This window comes from Nanorana parkeri, unplaced genomic scaffold (genome assembly GCF_000935625.1).
Source record: "Nanorana parkeri isolate BGI_ZX_2015 unplaced genomic scaffold, ASM93562v1 scaffold616, whole genome shotgun sequence".
Classification (NCBI taxonomy): Eukaryota; Metazoa; Chordata; class Amphibia; order Anura; family Dicroglossidae; genus Nanorana; species Nanorana parkeri.
The window spans coordinates 581,445-597,670 of record NW_017306884.1 but is presented as its reverse complement, the minus strand read 5'-3'; the positions used below and the strand labels follow the sequence as shown (position 1 = coordinate 597,670).

At 40.1% G+C, this 16,226-nt stretch overlaps 1 protein-coding gene across 1 annotated transcript in view; it reads left to right on the top strand.

Annotated features, from left to right (window-relative positions):
* ANLN (anillin actin binding protein) overlaps positions 1-14,080 on the top strand; it is a 42,455-nt gene extending 28,375 nt beyond the window's left edge. The window contains exons 13-24 of the mRNA XM_018562940.1: positions 2,845-2,980; positions 4,433-4,600; positions 6,281-6,407; positions 6,507-6,555; positions 6,638-6,694; positions 6,781-6,816; positions 8,251-8,272; positions 9,343-9,455; positions 9,877-9,963; positions 10,679-10,786; positions 12,132-12,304; positions 13,897-14,080. Coding sequence (XP_018418442.1) covers positions 2,845-2,980; positions 4,433-4,600; positions 6,281-6,407; positions 6,507-6,555; positions 6,638-6,694; positions 6,781-6,816; positions 8,251-8,272; positions 9,343-9,455; positions 9,877-9,963; positions 10,679-10,786; positions 12,132-12,304; positions 13,897-14,020 — 1,200 coding nt within the window. The 3' untranslated portion in view covers positions 14,021-14,080. The remainder of the gene's footprint in view (positions 1-2,844; positions 2,981-4,432; positions 4,601-6,280; positions 6,408-6,506; positions 6,556-6,637; positions 6,695-6,780; positions 6,817-8,250; positions 8,273-9,342; positions 9,456-9,876; positions 9,964-10,678; positions 10,787-12,131; positions 12,305-13,896) is intronic.
* The last annotated feature ends 2,146 nt before the right edge of the window (positions 14,081-16,226 follow it).

Sequence of the window (16,226 nt, the reverse complement as noted above, 5' to 3'; positions counted from 1 at the left end):
GATGTGCATGTTTAACACACATGAACAGATGACTTGTGGCGTTTCCGGTTGGGCGGTTCACCAGTGTGTCCTTTTTTTTTGTGTGTGCATGATGGGGTTTCTAACTTCTGCATGAATCTTATAGAAATGTGCATAAGTAACAGTAAACTTGCTTTTATGTGCATTTTTGTGAGCTTTTGTGTGAAGTTACTGAAGGAAGAAAAGATTTTGTTTAAAAAAAAAGCAAACACATTAAACATACGGAAAAATGCATATCCATTTCCAGGTGCTGTCTTACAATGTGAGTAAATTGTGTACAGATTATATACACTGTATTGCTGTGTTTAGTTACATTTATATTAACATGCAAAATGCAGCAAGAAAAAAACAAACGTTCAATTATACAAGAACTCCATCCATTTTTGCCCATATAATGGCAAAATGTATTTACTGCTTGAGGAATTCTGCATTTCTCTGCCATGCCATCTCTCTAAGATGTGCTTGCATTAGAAATGTTACTCACAGCTTGCTCTGAGATTTACTCTTAGACACTGTCCTTCCTTTTGGAGGGTGGCTACTTTTGTTCCCCATGGTCCTTGTGTGTGTTGTAAAGTAGCCACTGCTCCAAGCTCACTCTCGTGATGGAGATGGACTGCAGCCCACTGAATTTTTTTGCTAGTGTCGTAAGATGGAGATCCCCTTTAGCTTACTAATTTGTATTGAAATCGTAGTCCATCACGGAAGCGAGCTTGGAACGATGGCTACTTTACAACACGAACCATGGGGAACAAAAGTAGCCACCCTCCAGAAGGAAGGACAGTGTCTGCATCAATTCATCATTAAAGGAGAACTATGGGGTTAGGGCTTTCCCCCATAGTTCTCCGGGTAACGGGAGGACACAAACTTGCGTCCTCCCGTCACCCTAAGCTCAGTATACCGCGAGCTTCTGCTTGCAGTATAATGAGACGCCGCAGCTGAAGCGGATCCTAACAATTATGTCTGGATCCGCCCAGCTGCGTGAGTGACAGCTGGCTCTGCCTATCTATAGGCAGAGTCAGCTGTACCCGCCCCCTCCCCCGTCCGTTCCGCCAGTCAGCGCTGGAGGATCGGAGCGGGGAATCCAGCCACTCCCCTATCACGGCAGAGAGCCGTGACAGGATCGAGAAGTGAGCGAACGCTGGTATGTGTTCGCTCACTTCCCGATCTACTGAGCCGACCTGTGACAGTCTCATTGTCACAGGTCGGTTAGAACTATGAGGTGAGTGAAAAGCACTCACCTCATAGTTCTCCTTTTTAAGGTACTTTTTAAGATTGCATTTTTAGTGTCCCTTTTTACAGTAAATGCCCAATTAATTTGAAAACATAATGGTTTCATACCCAAGAGTTAATATTAAAATTGAGCACTTTTAGGCTGGGTTCACACCTGGGCGTTTTTGAGCGCTGATCGAAGCGCTGAAAAACGCTTAAGAAGTGAAATCCTATTAATTGCTATGGGCATTATTTCCTACCTGGGCGTATTTCAGCGTGTTTTGTCGTGCTGAAAAACGCCCTACGCTCGAAATAGTACTTGAGCTTCTTTGGTGCGGATTTCAGTGCGTATCCATTGGACCCAGCCTTATAGATTTAATAAACGCTCGTCAAATGCGTGTTTCGTGGACCTCAAATCGCGCATATTACGAACGCCCAGGTGTGAACCCAGCCTTAGGTTAAAAATTGTCATGAAATAATGAATGGAATGAAACTAACTCCATCTTTCTGTGCTGTGCAGGACAAAAATAATAAGTTAGTAATGGGAAAGGATCAGCTTCAGAAAGACCACAGGCAATACTGGTGACTAGTCATTTGCCCGGTGGCGGTCTTTTAACAGCTTCCAGAGTTCAGTTCTTTAAGATAAAAAAAGAACTAGGAATATTGCTTAGCTAACTGATTTAAGCAGCGTTTTAAATAGCTTAAAAACCTTTTGACTTTAAATAACTCCAGGATTTTTTAATAACCCTTACAGCGGGGGCTACCCCATGCACTGCAAGGGTTAACTCCTCTTTTGTGTCTCGGTTAAAAAGAAAAAAAAGTTACTCACCCGAAGCTCCAGGCTGGCTTGTTCTAAAGGTGGCTATACACTACAACCATCGCAAGACCTTAGTCTTGTGATGGTTGTACAGGGATTAAAAAACGTACGATTTGCCTATCTTGGACAGGCAGATCGCACTCTCGATCATCGCAAGCCCGCCCCCCTGAGGGGCGGGCTTGCGATGACCGCAATGCTGAATGGGCAGTGTGCGCGTGTGCACACCGGCCCGTTCGGCATTTGTCTTACGAGCACTGTTCAAACCAGCCGAAAATCGTACGATTCCCGGCTGGTTTTCGAACATGCTGGTTCGACGGAAGACGTGCGACCGTACAGTAGAAACGGTCGCACGTCTCCGTTCACACTGCTCGATTCTCGTACGATCGTGGGATTTCCCGCGATTCTCGTATGAGAATCGAGCAGTGTATGGGCACCTTTAGACTAGTCCTTCCAACAGCTCTCCCCTCCTCTGCTGCGTAAATCATCAATGTCTATAGACTCAAGAGCTTCGGTTGAGTAGATAATTGGTTCTTTAGCACCTAGACACAAACAACCACTTAACCCTTGCAGTGCAGGGGTAACCTCTTTAAAAAGGTTAAATAAAACATCTTGGAGTTGTTTATCACTTTAACAATTCATTTTATGGCTTTTTATTTGGTTTTATCACTGGTGTTAATGTGGGTGCTAAAAAATACAAAACGTGCTCCAGTCTTGAGTGCAACATTTAATAGAACAAAAATGGTTGTCCCGAGTATAGAAATACAGAAGAATAAAGCACACAACTCCGCAATTTAATATAGATTTTAAATAATGAAATCATTTTGCAACAAACTGTGATTCACCAGGCCAGCCAGGCTCTTAATTGCTGCACAGATGAGGAGCATGGTAAAGGAACACAAACAGAAGCAGAGGCAGAACGCTTGTTGTTGTTTGCAAGTGAGTACTAGTGTGGGAAAAACACCTTTTCACTTAATAAAAAAAAATCATTTTTTTTAAGGTTTGGGGAATTGTATCTCATGGGATTCATAGTTCCACCACAGCTGGAGGGCCGCAGTTTGGACATCCCTGATCCTATACGGAGTGCTCTTGTTCATTCATAACTTGTGGAGAGAATATGTTTACCATGTCCACAATCATGAATGAACAGGAAGTGATGTAGAGCACTTCCTGTTAATTCATAATTGGGGACTTGGTAAACATACTATGTCATTTATTTACAAGCAGTCAGTGATCAGCTTGTAGCAGCTCTGCTTCCTGACTCGCTGTCACAGGAGGCTGAGCTGGCGGTGCGGGAGGAAAGATCGGTCTCCTTTTGACAGCTGGAAACCCCCCCCGTGACAGTGTACAACTGTCTCCTCCCCACACCGCTCTCCATCCTGATCTGTCACTGGAGGCCGATTGGGGCAGTGCAGCAGGAGAGCTCTGCCTCCTGTGACGCATCGCTCACAGTGCTCTCCTCCCCGCTCGGCCTCCTACAGCTCCTCTCCGCTGGACGCTGCTCTGTGTCAGGGGACACAGAGCAGCGTCCAATGAGGAGGAGAGAAATCACGGGTGCACCGGAACAAAATATGGTACTTTCAGCATTTTGCCTAAAGTACCATTTTCAGACAAAATTTCAGTGCTTCCTGGGATGTCCTATAAAAGTCTGACCATGTTGGCTAAGCATGTTGGGCATGGAGGTTAAGTAGGGAAAGAATACCCACTTTATCTGCCAGAAATTTGAACAAGATAAGAGCTATGTAATATCTGGCCAAATTAGCAAGTAGAGCAATAGCGGTGCTGGAATATGATTTTGGAATGGACTTTGTCCAGTTGTATATGCAGTGCGCCTCTAACTACCCTGTTTCCCCGAAAATAAGACCTACCCCAAAAATAAGACCTAGTACTATTTTTGGGAATTGTTAAAATATAAGACCTACCCCGAAAATAAGACCTAGTTGTGACCATTCCCAGGGCCGGTGGTGGCCTAAGGGGGAACTTGAAGAGCCGCGGGAGAGGCGGGAGAGAATCAGCGGTGCCAACGAAGCCAGCGCTAGGGGAAGCAAAGCGGCAGCGGAGGGAGCAGAGCCGCATAAGCCGATGCCTCCTCTATGTCGCAGGCGGAGTAATACCAAACGCACTCCGTCTGTGAGGAATCGATAGTGAAAGCGCGCTTCGCTCATTCTGGAGAGCGATTAGTTACCAAATTGCTCTTACCCCTGATTGCCCAGATCACCCTATTTTTGTACATGAATCAGTGTGGATTGTTGTACATTAACAAAAAATAACACCTACCCCGAAAATAAGACCTAGTGTGTTTTTTTGAGCCAAACAAAATATAAGACAGTGTCTTATTTTCGGGGAAACACGGTACATGTGTATTAATATGGTGTTCTTTCTATGATCTAGCTGAAAAAAGAGTATGTTTACTTGCTGAGATAAACAAGTTGAAGAGTGAAAGTGCTCAGAAGAGACCGCAGCCTTATGACAACACTCCATCCAGAGGCCTAATATCCCTTTCTGAGATATTTCTGCCTATCAAGCCTGATTTTATCTGCAGCACATCTCAGAGACCAGGTAAGGACCGATTATAATTATTGCACTGACCTTATTTAAGCCTGGATCAGTTGGGGATCCCCAAAAAAGTTGCTAAAAAGATGTTCAGTTGGTAGGAAGGATTAGGAGGGATTGCAATGAGACCATGGAAGTGGTAGCCTAGGCTAACGTTTGCTGGCAATACAACTGCTGATTCCTAGTTGGTAACTATGTAACTGCTGTATGTAAAGGCGGGTAAGAAAGTACAAAGGAACATTTGGCGTTGCTTGCAAGTTGTTGTTGTTGTTGTTGTTGTTGTTTTTTCTTTACCGTCCATTGATGAACAAAGTAATTCCGAAAGGGTCGGGTTATACTTCCACCTTTTTTAGGAGGTTAAGACATTAGCAAACAGAAAATTTGTAAGCCGTCCCTGTATAATGCCTCCTGTATACAGCATGCCTCTGTTTTTTTTGCTAGTGTCGTAAGAATTTGGATGGCTGTGCTATAACTCTGCCAAAACAAAACTCACCTAATTTTCCTTCCTTTTGTGGAATTTTTTCTTTGGTGACTTCAATCAAAATTCTACACTGCTACTTGAACTGGTCTCTGTATAGCAGCTGTGTGGATCGGTATTTCCTCAGGTTTAGCCTTTAGAAGCTATACCTGGACCCCACTGAATTAGATTTGCGAGGCTACCTTGGAATATGACCTTCAGGCACTGGGCTCTGCTTTGTGTACCTTTTAGCCGCCGACTGCTTTCTGGTTCCAGAGCTGTGGCACAGCCCTAACGGACATCTGTACTCTGAAATCTAGGACCCCTGTTATAGAGTTGTTAGCAGTTGTTGTCTTGCTCAGCCCATTAGGGGCGGCTGAGGCCTCCCCATGTCCATAGGATTAGGCTTCCTAATTGTTTATGCTCTGCTGCTGCTGATTCCAGCTCTAAGCCCCCTGAGCCCTTAAATTTAAACTGGCCCATGTTACTATCTCGGATTCAAAATCCCTACAGTCTATATCTGGGCACCAATGTCTCCTGTCGTTGCCTGAGGGGGGGTTTTAGCCTGTATGCGTTACCCTGTATTTGGATTATCAATCTGCTGTTCCAGGTCTTGGGTTTTTCAGTGCTCCTACAGCCACAAAGACCTTTCTGCTTCAACTGCTATTTGAGTCATTCCTGTGGAAACACAATTGTTTTTTGTGTACCCATGTGGATAAACACAAGTCGACTGAGCTGGTGTGACCAAGCCCTTTTATTAAGAATATATAAACTGTTTCAAGCACAACTAAAGGCTCATATATGATAGTCTCAACACGTGATTAAGTCCAGTTACTATTTGTGATGTACAAGCCTCATAAAGTTAAAAAAATAAATACATAAAGTGTGGCCAGGTATTGATTGACAAGCTACAGGCTTGTGAATCAACAGTTACAATGCTGATAGCCATGCCCCTTGCAATATTTTTTTCGCTCCCTTTGTAGTGCATGCAGACACATTGTACATGTGTGTGGCAACTCTGCCCTAAATTCAGGAGCAGCGCAATAGCATTGCCACACCATAACCGGAAGGTGCATTAGGTGGATTTCACTGGCAAGTTCAATGGGTTTTTGTGGGACTTTGAGAAAACTGTAATTGCAGTGCAGCAGATATATACTGTTGGTCATAGATTTACTTTATTGTACATGGGCTGCGTACAGGTGTACTTTAATGTGGTTTTGTGCCCACAGACGCAGCAAACTATTACTTCTTCATAATCATTCGAGCAGGAGCAGAAAAAATGCTGGCAACTCCACTTGCCAGCATTTCTAGTTCAATGAAAGGAGATGCTCTGACTTTTCCAACCACCTTTACTATGTAAGTCTATTAAGAGTCTAGAACATTCCCCTAATCATCCCCCAATCAACATTTAAATGTACTTACTGTTTTTTTCTTTTCTCTTTTTTTTTCCCTCAGGGAAGATGTTTCAAATGATTTTGCAATTTGCCTTGATGTGTACAGTTTGGTGAGTTAAAAACCTTAGCGTGTCTGTATGCATTTATGTATTAGATTTTAGATAATTTATTTTGCTTATTGTATATTTTCAGGCACAAAAAAAAGAGGGCCCTGCCCTTGATAAAAGGAAAAAGGCTGTAAAGACTAAGGTAAAGTAACATCATAGCAAGTCACTTTGTATACAATATACAATTGTATTTGTTTTTTATTCCTTTACTTCTGTTTGCTGTTTTAGGCAATCACTCCAAAAAGACTGCTTACTTCTATTACAGTAAGTATAATGTGTTCCTCTAGGTACTAGTCTGCTAAAGTGACCCTAAATTCAGGAGTCAAGTCTTGTAAAAAAAACAAAAACCTTCAATTACCTTACCTAATAACAATACTGGACTTTATTTTTGCATAACTTTGGCTGTAGATCCTCAAATCATCTCTGTATTCATGGTGACTCTGTTCTTCCTTCTGGAGGGTGGCTTCTTTTGTTCCCCATGGTCCCAGTGTGTGCATTGTACAGTAGCCACTGCTCCGAGCTCGCTCCTGTGATGGACTATAATCTCAATACAAATTAATAAACTAAGCGTGAGATTGTAGTCCATCACGGGAGCAACCGTGGAGCAGTGGTGATGGGAACAAAAGTAGCCTCCAGAAGGAAGGACAGTGTCAGCATGAATTCACGGATGGTTTGAGGCTTTACACCCAAGTGATACACAAATAAGTACTGTTATTAGTTAAGGTACTTTAAGATTTAACTCCTGAGTTTAGTGTCACATTAATATAATAATACTAGTAAAGCTAGACATGCTAATCGGGGCTTCTGCAACTCTAAATGGCCCATTAATACATGTATTTGGGAGGTGTCCTCCTTTTGCCTCTAAAACACTTCTGCTTTATGCAGCAGCTGCTCCCTCATCCTGCTGCTGTTAAAATTAGTTATTTTACTCAGTTCCTTGAAGCTACAGTACAACCAACAGCCACTGCAGCCAGAGCCCCCTTAAAATGCATCTCCAACAAGGAATTTGGCTTAATGCTTAATTAGTGCATTGCAGTTAAAAGAACTATGGGCTAAGTATTTTTCCCCATAGTTCTCTTTAGGGTCACAGGAGGACATATACTAACCTCCTCCTGTGACCCAAAGCTCAGTATTGCCCACGATATGCTGAGTGCGCCGCAGCCGGGACGGATCCCGACAACACTGTTGTGATCCATCCAGCTGCGTGATTGAGTCTGCTCACTTCACGATCAATAGAGCCGACCTGTGACAGCTTCTTTGTCACGGGTCGGCTGTAACTGAGGATGAGTTGAAATCAATCACCTCATAGTTCTCCCTTTTTAAGTAGTTTGAGACACGGGCCCCACCCCTCTGTTTCTGATCTTTTCAGCTGTGCTTGTTATAAAACTGAGGCATGCCAAGTGGAATACTTCAGGCTGGATCTTTTCGTTTGCCAGTGTCGAAGTCCTCTTGTGGGCGGCATTATAAACCAGTAGCCCTCGAGTCCTCCAAAAACCTTCCAAGAAAAGGATTTTGCAGTGATTTACAAAAATCCAATTTACCATCAAATGTATTTGTTGTAGTACTTTAGCATTTTTAGAACAGATTAAAATGTAAGTACATAAAATGTTTACTCATGAATTCAGTTTTTAGAAAGGCTTATGTATTGAGTAAGCTCTGCAACATTTAGTTGACCAATTTAATTTTGTTTTGTTTTAGAAAAGCAATATGCATACACCAGGTGAGTTGCATATTTTCTTTTAATGTTCTTGTTTATGTCTGCTGCTTTGCTTAGTTTAGTGCTAAACCATTTAATACAGAAACCTCTAATATACATGACTTTGGTAAAAACTTATTTTCACTGTTATCTTCAGGAGCTTAAGACTGAAATTTGTTGGTGGCAATGTAAAAATGAATCTGAAGTAATTGGGAATATATACCCAAGGGACTTTTTTTTTTTTTTTCTTTTGTACGGGCTCATACAAAGGGCTGGATTTGAAAACACACCTAACGGGCCAATGCCAGAAGTTGCTACAGGAGCATCTCTTGCAAACCCTACAGATTGTCCCTTGCACAGTAACTTTTCCAAAGTATTCAGTTTTATGCAGTAGATTGAATTGCATACATAACAAACCCGTATTTTGCGCTCCATAAGGCGCACCTGACCATAGGACGCAGGGAGGGTAGGGTTCTGTGACGGGTGTAGTTATTGACAGCTGGGACCCCAGCCCAACGGTCTCAGTGATCACATAGAGCAGCCGAAGAACGGACGTTATGCGTCTGCTCGATGGTGAGCTCCTATATTAAACGAGCAGCGGCTCCCACTTTACATTTAGCTCTGCTTGTCCGGAGCAGGGCTAAATGTACAAACAAACTACGCGCCCGAAACTGCATGGCATGGGCGATGGGGATTCGCTCCATAAGACGCACCGATATTTTTGCCCGCCTTTTGGTGGGAAAAAAGTGCATCTTATGGAGCGAAAAATACGGTAGTTGCTAAAGCATGATTCCAAGTAGAAACAGGCCCCCATAGAGTTTGAGTGCCTTTCTATCGCAGGGAAACGACTGACAGGGTCACTTTTAGTATGTTAGGTTATCATTAAAATGTATTCATCTATCGCAAGCAGAGTTTGTTGAGGTTTTTCTTTGTAAAGCAATAAATAGTATTTAAATCAAACTAGATTTTTGGGGGGGGTTAATGAACATGAGATGCAGAACTTGATACAAATATAAAATAACTGATAAGTGTACTGAATTTGATAAAGTTCTATTCAACTCACTTGTATACAACTCACTTCTTACCCCTCACAGTCTTGACTAGCCCAGGAGGTCCCAATGCTGTCCGCACCAGCAACTTTGTTCTTGTTGGATCTCACAAGCTCTCACTGTCATCAATTGGTAACAACAAGTTCCTCTTAGACAAGGTAATGCCTGTTATTTCTCTTCCTCTTTTAATTTTCCTGGTTAAAGGCTTGAGAGCAGTTACCAGACACTGTTACAATAAGCCTAATGTAATGAAGCCAATAAATGTAGACTTGAAAGTAGGTACCTTCTATTAAATTCATAAAAATGTAAATGTGAGCACTTCTTCCAATAAAGACTTTTCAGTATGATATTTTGCTAGCAGAGACCTAATGCTCTAAGGAGAAGTAGAATACTTTAGTAAGCCATTACCTATTACTCATTTAGATTAACATTGGTGTCCGAAGATATAAGAAGAGCAGTGGCTATTATTTGGCAAATTCACTTGACAGGCAATGCCAAGTGAATACAATAAATGACATAGTAAGGTATTGTTTTACTATGCATGTCATAAATTATAAACAATATTTTATGATCTTCTAGGTTCCATTTTTGTCCCCTTTGGAAGGTCACATCTGTCTAAAACTCAAGTGCCAAATTAATTCCTTTCTTGAAGAAAAGGGCTTTCTGGTGAGTCATCTTCTTGTAGATATACATTTTTGTTAATTTAATTTTTTCCATGAAAGTTTTCTGTTGATTATTATTTATTATTATTATTACATAGTATTTATATAGCGCCAACAGTTTGCTCAGCGCTTTAGAATGTAAGGAAGACATTACTATACAATTCAAGACAAGATGGTAAGGAGGGCCCTGCCCCTGAGGGCTTACATTCTTGTTTACCAAAGAATTATGATAAAAATGCCAATCACACATTCATGTAGTTGTATCTAGTTGTAGCTGCCTCGGGTTTGATACATAAACAGTTTCAGTGTATTGTAGAGCACAGTGCGGTGTGTGTGTATGTATGTGTATAATATATATATATATAATCACACATACACACACATATACACACACATACACACACATACACACACATACACACACATATATGTTTGGGCCCCTTTTGCAGCACTTACTGCAATTACTTTTGCACGATATTCTAATTGAGTTTCACCTGTATATATATATTTTATTCTGATATTCCGAAGGTAATAAGCATGATCGTCACATCTTTGAAAAATGAGTACAGTGTAACAAAACGGGTTATAGAATTAAAAAGTGAACGTGGGTAGTTATATATCCCAAATGTTAAAATGTCTGTGACCCCCTGGAATTATATACTTAATATTGTAAAGGTATCAAGGCATTCAATGTTTCCTCCTCCTTACCTTAATTCCAGACTATGTTTGAAGATGTAAGTGGTTTTGGAGCTTGGCATCGGCGTTGGTGCGTGCTGTCTGGTTATTGCATATCTTACTGGACATATCCAGATGATGAGAAACGAAAGGTCAGTGTTAAAAACCTTTTTTAAACGTCAAACTGTTTAAAACTGTAGTAACTTAAAACACAATTGTCCTCCATTCTGGCACAGTAACTATTACACTCTTGCCTAGGAAAAAAAAAGCCTCTTTGTGCCTATCTGAGGTAATATTGCTTAGGAGTCCTGACTTGGTGTCTAAGTTATGTGATAATGGCCAAAATTGAGTCTCCATAGCAAAATGAAAGTAATCTCCATTATGGCAGTGAGGAGACTTTTGTCCCCAAAAAAGGGGTAATATCCAAGGTCTTGTGGAGCTTGCTGTTAGGCAACCATTTCCATTTTCATATGAGATAATTAACATGGAGGATGACTTTATTTTCAAGTTATCCTTTGTCACAGAGTTAAGACTGGACATAAACCTTTGTTGTAATTAAACACTGCAATACACAATGAACTTCTTTAAGCAGAGACCCACAAAAAAGATAGGACACATTGTGGGGGAATTTATCAAAGCACTTGCGACAGTTTTAGCCTCTTAGATCATTTTTTTTTTATGTGCAAATCTGCCTTTCAACATGTGCCCGTTTTCTTCAGAGCCTGCACTACTTTTTCAACTGCATGTTTTTTGCACATGTTTTCCTCTCCACTTGTTCTGGGCTGGGAATAAATTCCCCCCATTGTGTTTAGCTTACGTTTTGTGTATGTAAAACTGTACAATCTCTTTTCAACTCAATCATGTCTACTCTGGGTTGTTCGTTTTTTAGAGAGATTCTGTCCCAAGCATTTGTAACTTACTTTTCTCTGGTCATTTCTCGCTTATACCTGTGGACACGTGTTGCCATGAAGAGCACCAAGCTGTCTCTATCCATAGGTCACAAAATGCTGTTTGTTCATTAACATCAGTGGTCCCATCAGCAATGGGCATGTCACTCATGTAATGTAGTGCCGGTATCTTGCTCATGCACAGTATAATCCTGGCTGAATACCTGTTTGTGCTTTCTCCTTAACCTGCTCCCAGCTTCTTCACTGTGACCATATATCAGTAACTGTGTTAAGAACAGAGAACAGTAACGTAGGGCATGAGTAATGGGGAGCGCCCAAACATTCTGGCACACTCGGAAGTGTTGATCTTTGCAGCAGTGAAACAGCAGCTGAAACTGGGCACAGTCAGTATTTTGAGAACATAAAGGGGGGGGCTTGGTGGGTTCTTTCCACCTCTCCCAGCTGTTTTCAGCTTAAAGAAAAGGTGGCGACAAAGTCTCTACATTTCTAATTTTTCTTCGGTTTTGTAGTGGTTTTTTTTCCAGACACAAATAGTGCCAAGCGAACATTTTTAAAAATGCTTTCTTAACTTTGTTTTCTTTTTTGTCAGCATCCGATGGGCAGAATAAATTTGGCAAACTGCACAAGCAGAAAAATCGAACCAGCCAACCGGGAATTCTGTGCCCGACCCAATACATTGGAGCTTATAACAGTGCGCCCCCAGAGAGAGGGTGACAGAGAAACTTTAGTCAGCCAGTGCCGGGACACATTGTGTGTTACCAAGTAAGTCCTTGTATTTTAAATGCCAATTTTGTGGTGTGTGTTGGGGGGAACTATTAGAAATGTGATCTAACAGAGAATAATATGTATAGCAGATCTATTCAGAACGACTTCTCAGGGGCGCAGTGAATCTAATCAGTGATGATGCAGAAAATGCAGGTGTTACAAGGATTCCATAAAGTATTCAGACTGCAATAACAGTGTTTTTAATCCCATTTAGTCTTCAACTAGCTGAAGTTTATATAATCAGTGAAAAGATGTAGAAAGAACTAATCATGTCTTTTTAATTATGAAACAATTTAAATAGTCATCTAACAATATTGCTGGATTACTGACTGAATATGGTTGCCTACTTATTTAGATTTATTTGCTTTGCCTGGGGTGAATTCATCGTAAGTCACCTGAAGTCTGACAGTTGCTGGCTTGTAATTTGCTTGACCATTCAGTAACTGAACAAGCCAAATAAGGACAAAACTGTAAATCTTTCAAAAGGATGTCTGCACAATGATTGAAAAGTCTAAAACAAAATAAACCGTATGCGATAAAGCTTTCTTTATTGATAATTAAGGGACACAATGTCATATCATCTGAAACCATAGGGTTATACTGCTGCCTACAGGAGGAATTGGACAATGGCAACAAAAAAGGGTATTGGCCAGTAAAGTATAGCCCTTCCCACTCATGATGTCTTACTTCTTGCTAGTGTCCCTGGAGGATGGATGTCTTTTCTCTTAGAAGAAGAGGTCACCTATTTTAACTGGACTTTTTTTTGTTGTTTTGGGTTTTTTTTTCTCTTCAATCAAGAATCATCTCTACGCTGCTAAGCTGAGCTTTTTATACAGCTATCTGGATCCGCTCATTCTCAGCAAGGCTGGACCCTGTCTGACCCTAGGACTACAGAAGAACACCCCTCCTCGTAACAGGGGAGATGTGTTTTGTAGTCCACCAAGATAGCTGGGAAGAATGTAACTGATAACAGTCAGAGCACAGGGAGTTAAAGTCTCAGATTTCTGCCATAACAAACAGATGTTATTGCATTCATTTGTTTAGCCATACAATTTAGCAATGCAAATAAGAGAACTTGTATACACTTAGGCTTTATATACTCTTCAAGGGGAAAATCCTATATCTGGTTTGGATCCTTGCATGTAATAGGACTAAGTAATTCTTCAGGAGGTGTCCCTATGTATACGTTGGTGAAAACCCTTGTTTTGCTGTTAATTTTAATACCAAGAACTAGACTCTAAACTGTGAGTTTCCCTAATTTATTTTTGTAGTTATACCAAATATAACATGAGCTTTTGTTTCATGTGAACTATGCAGCAGTAGTTCCTTGTCCCCTGAGGGGTTAACGATAAATAAGGGATTTTTGTTTTGTTTTGTTTTTTGAAATATGAAGAATAATTTTTGCACAATTCCTATAACTACAGAGGTGAATGATGGCATGTTTTAGTGTTCTGACCACTTGTTCAGTATATGTAAATACTTTAATGTACTTAGTCTGGCAACAGTGTTATGCATAATAAATTCTACCCTACCTTTCCAAGGCCTAGTTTAAAATACCCCTAATATATATATTTTTTGCTTCCTTCTAGGAACTGGTTATCTGCAGACACTAAAGATGAACGAAATCTCTGGATGCAAAAGCTTAACCAGGTCCTTGTGGATCTCCGCATGTGGCAGCCAGATGCTTGCTATAGACCAGCTACCAAAGTTTAAAAAATTGTGGATGTTTACTGGCAACTGCTTCTCATTCTATGTATATGTACATCCAGTTTTTGTTTTAATTTGTAAGCTTTTTAAAACTATATTATGCCTTTTTTGGTTGCATTTTTTTCCAACAGTTTTATTACTATTTTCACTTGGTCTCATTGTTTACTTTTAAATGATTTAGTGCTTTGTCGATGTGACTCTCCTGGGAGGAGGTTCCTAGGGATGGGTAAACCCTACAGGAAACCTCTGAGGGATAGTGCATGTAATATTTGCATTGTTTTACGCCTTATTTTTGCAGTGAAAAAGTACCTTTTGGGAGAGCTTTAATTTCCTGCTACCTTATGTGCAATATTCAGACCCTTCTTTTGACATAATCGTCACAACCGGTTTTTACTTTATATATTTAAAAAGAAAAAACTATTTTAACTACTTTAAAAACGTAAGCACTGCCTATAATACTAGCATTATTTGTTTATTTTTTTTCATACAGTAGAGTCGGCAACCATTTTTATGGATAAAATATGTTCTGGGTCTGTATCCATTTAAGTGTTGAAACTTCACAATGAAATGGGTTGAAACCCAAAACGAATACATTAATGGCTTCCACTGTTTTGAAGTGTACAGTTTCTGCTTACCACACTGTTTTGGGATTATTAGATAGGATATATGGCTAATAAAGATCAGGGTATGGATAGCCGTAGATATTTTAGTATAAAATAAAAGGAAATAAGTTGTTGAAGTGCAACTCCAGCCAAAATTTTGTAATTTTTGGATAGAGTGAGGGGGTGGGGTTAAAACCTCGAGCAGGTCTTTACTGCTGTATGATGGTTCGCCTTCACTTCCTGTTTCAGTGATAATGTTGTCACTTAGGAAGTGAGGGGAAATTGGGGGTGACATGTCCTGGTGACAGCTACATGGAAAGTGGACCTCTGTTCATAATTACTGCAGTCTTGGGTAGATTCCTCCAAACATATATTAAAGCATGAAGAACAAATGAGCTCTGCAGTATTTTTAAGTTTCTGTTTTTATAAAGCTGCTATAGTGCCAGATATTTGCTTTACTGGCTAAAATATTTTATGGTGTTCAATGAGCGTTTTGTATATTTTTTTTAAGGGCGTTGCTTCAAGTCTTTTTTGCTGTTGTATATCTACAGAGCGGAACAAACAGATGCTTAATTAGGCAGAGAGTGTAGTAGAATGCAGTATCCCACAGCACTCAGTAAAAGACTACAGCAGACCATTTCTCTTGACATTATGTTAGGATCATCATATTTTCAAAAAGCATGAACAATGGGGCCTAAATAGCTGCAAAAAGTGCAGCTGGTCCTTAGGAATGCATGAGACCAGTAAAGTCTTTGTTGGCCAATGCTAATTTGACATGTCTGTTGATATTGATAAAACAATATTACAAAATCTGGTAAATGCCTGGTCCACTACTTCTATTTTGTACAAGTTTTGTATAACGATTTATGTGAGGATGGGCCTAGTGTAGTATCCAAGTCCATTATTGAGATCAGTATGCGTTCTAAGGCAAAATTTACTTATTGTTGCTAAACATTACTTTGCCATTCTTTTAGAATAGATGGATACCTCAAAAAAAAAAAAAAAAACCCTGAAGATTGGTGTAGGAATTGCTGTTTACAGTGACCTTGAAGCAATATGTGTAAATGCTTGTTTAAGGTTTTAATATATTAAAAGAAAAATCCTTAATGTTGTTCACTGACCTGGTGGAAAATATGGGTAACCCTGATTACATGTTCACTATTTTTGTGTTTTTACTGTTCAGTTATTTCCAAGTAATATAACAATTCTATATAATTCTGCTATATATTAACTCACAAATGAACACTAACCGCATTTGTGATCCCTCACACACATTTGAATGTTTGTCTGATTTTTGTTTTTTGTATCTATTTCACGCTTGTGCTTTTTTTCTTTTGTGCCGCTCTTGATTTGTAAAAATATGTATGGGGATACTATGACATTGAAAAAAATAAAATTTGTATATATATATGTACTAAAGCAGTGTTGTCCTGTTGCATCATCTTGTGTTACCCTGACTTTCTTTGCAATGGTTGCCTGTTCTTTGAAGCATCTTGGACGCTCTACAAAAAAAAAGTGAATTCTGATCTGATAGTTACTGTCTCTCTCATAAATTACTCTTCCAGTACCCCTAGCAGTTTTTTTTTGTTTGTTTATTTAAATGCACCCTA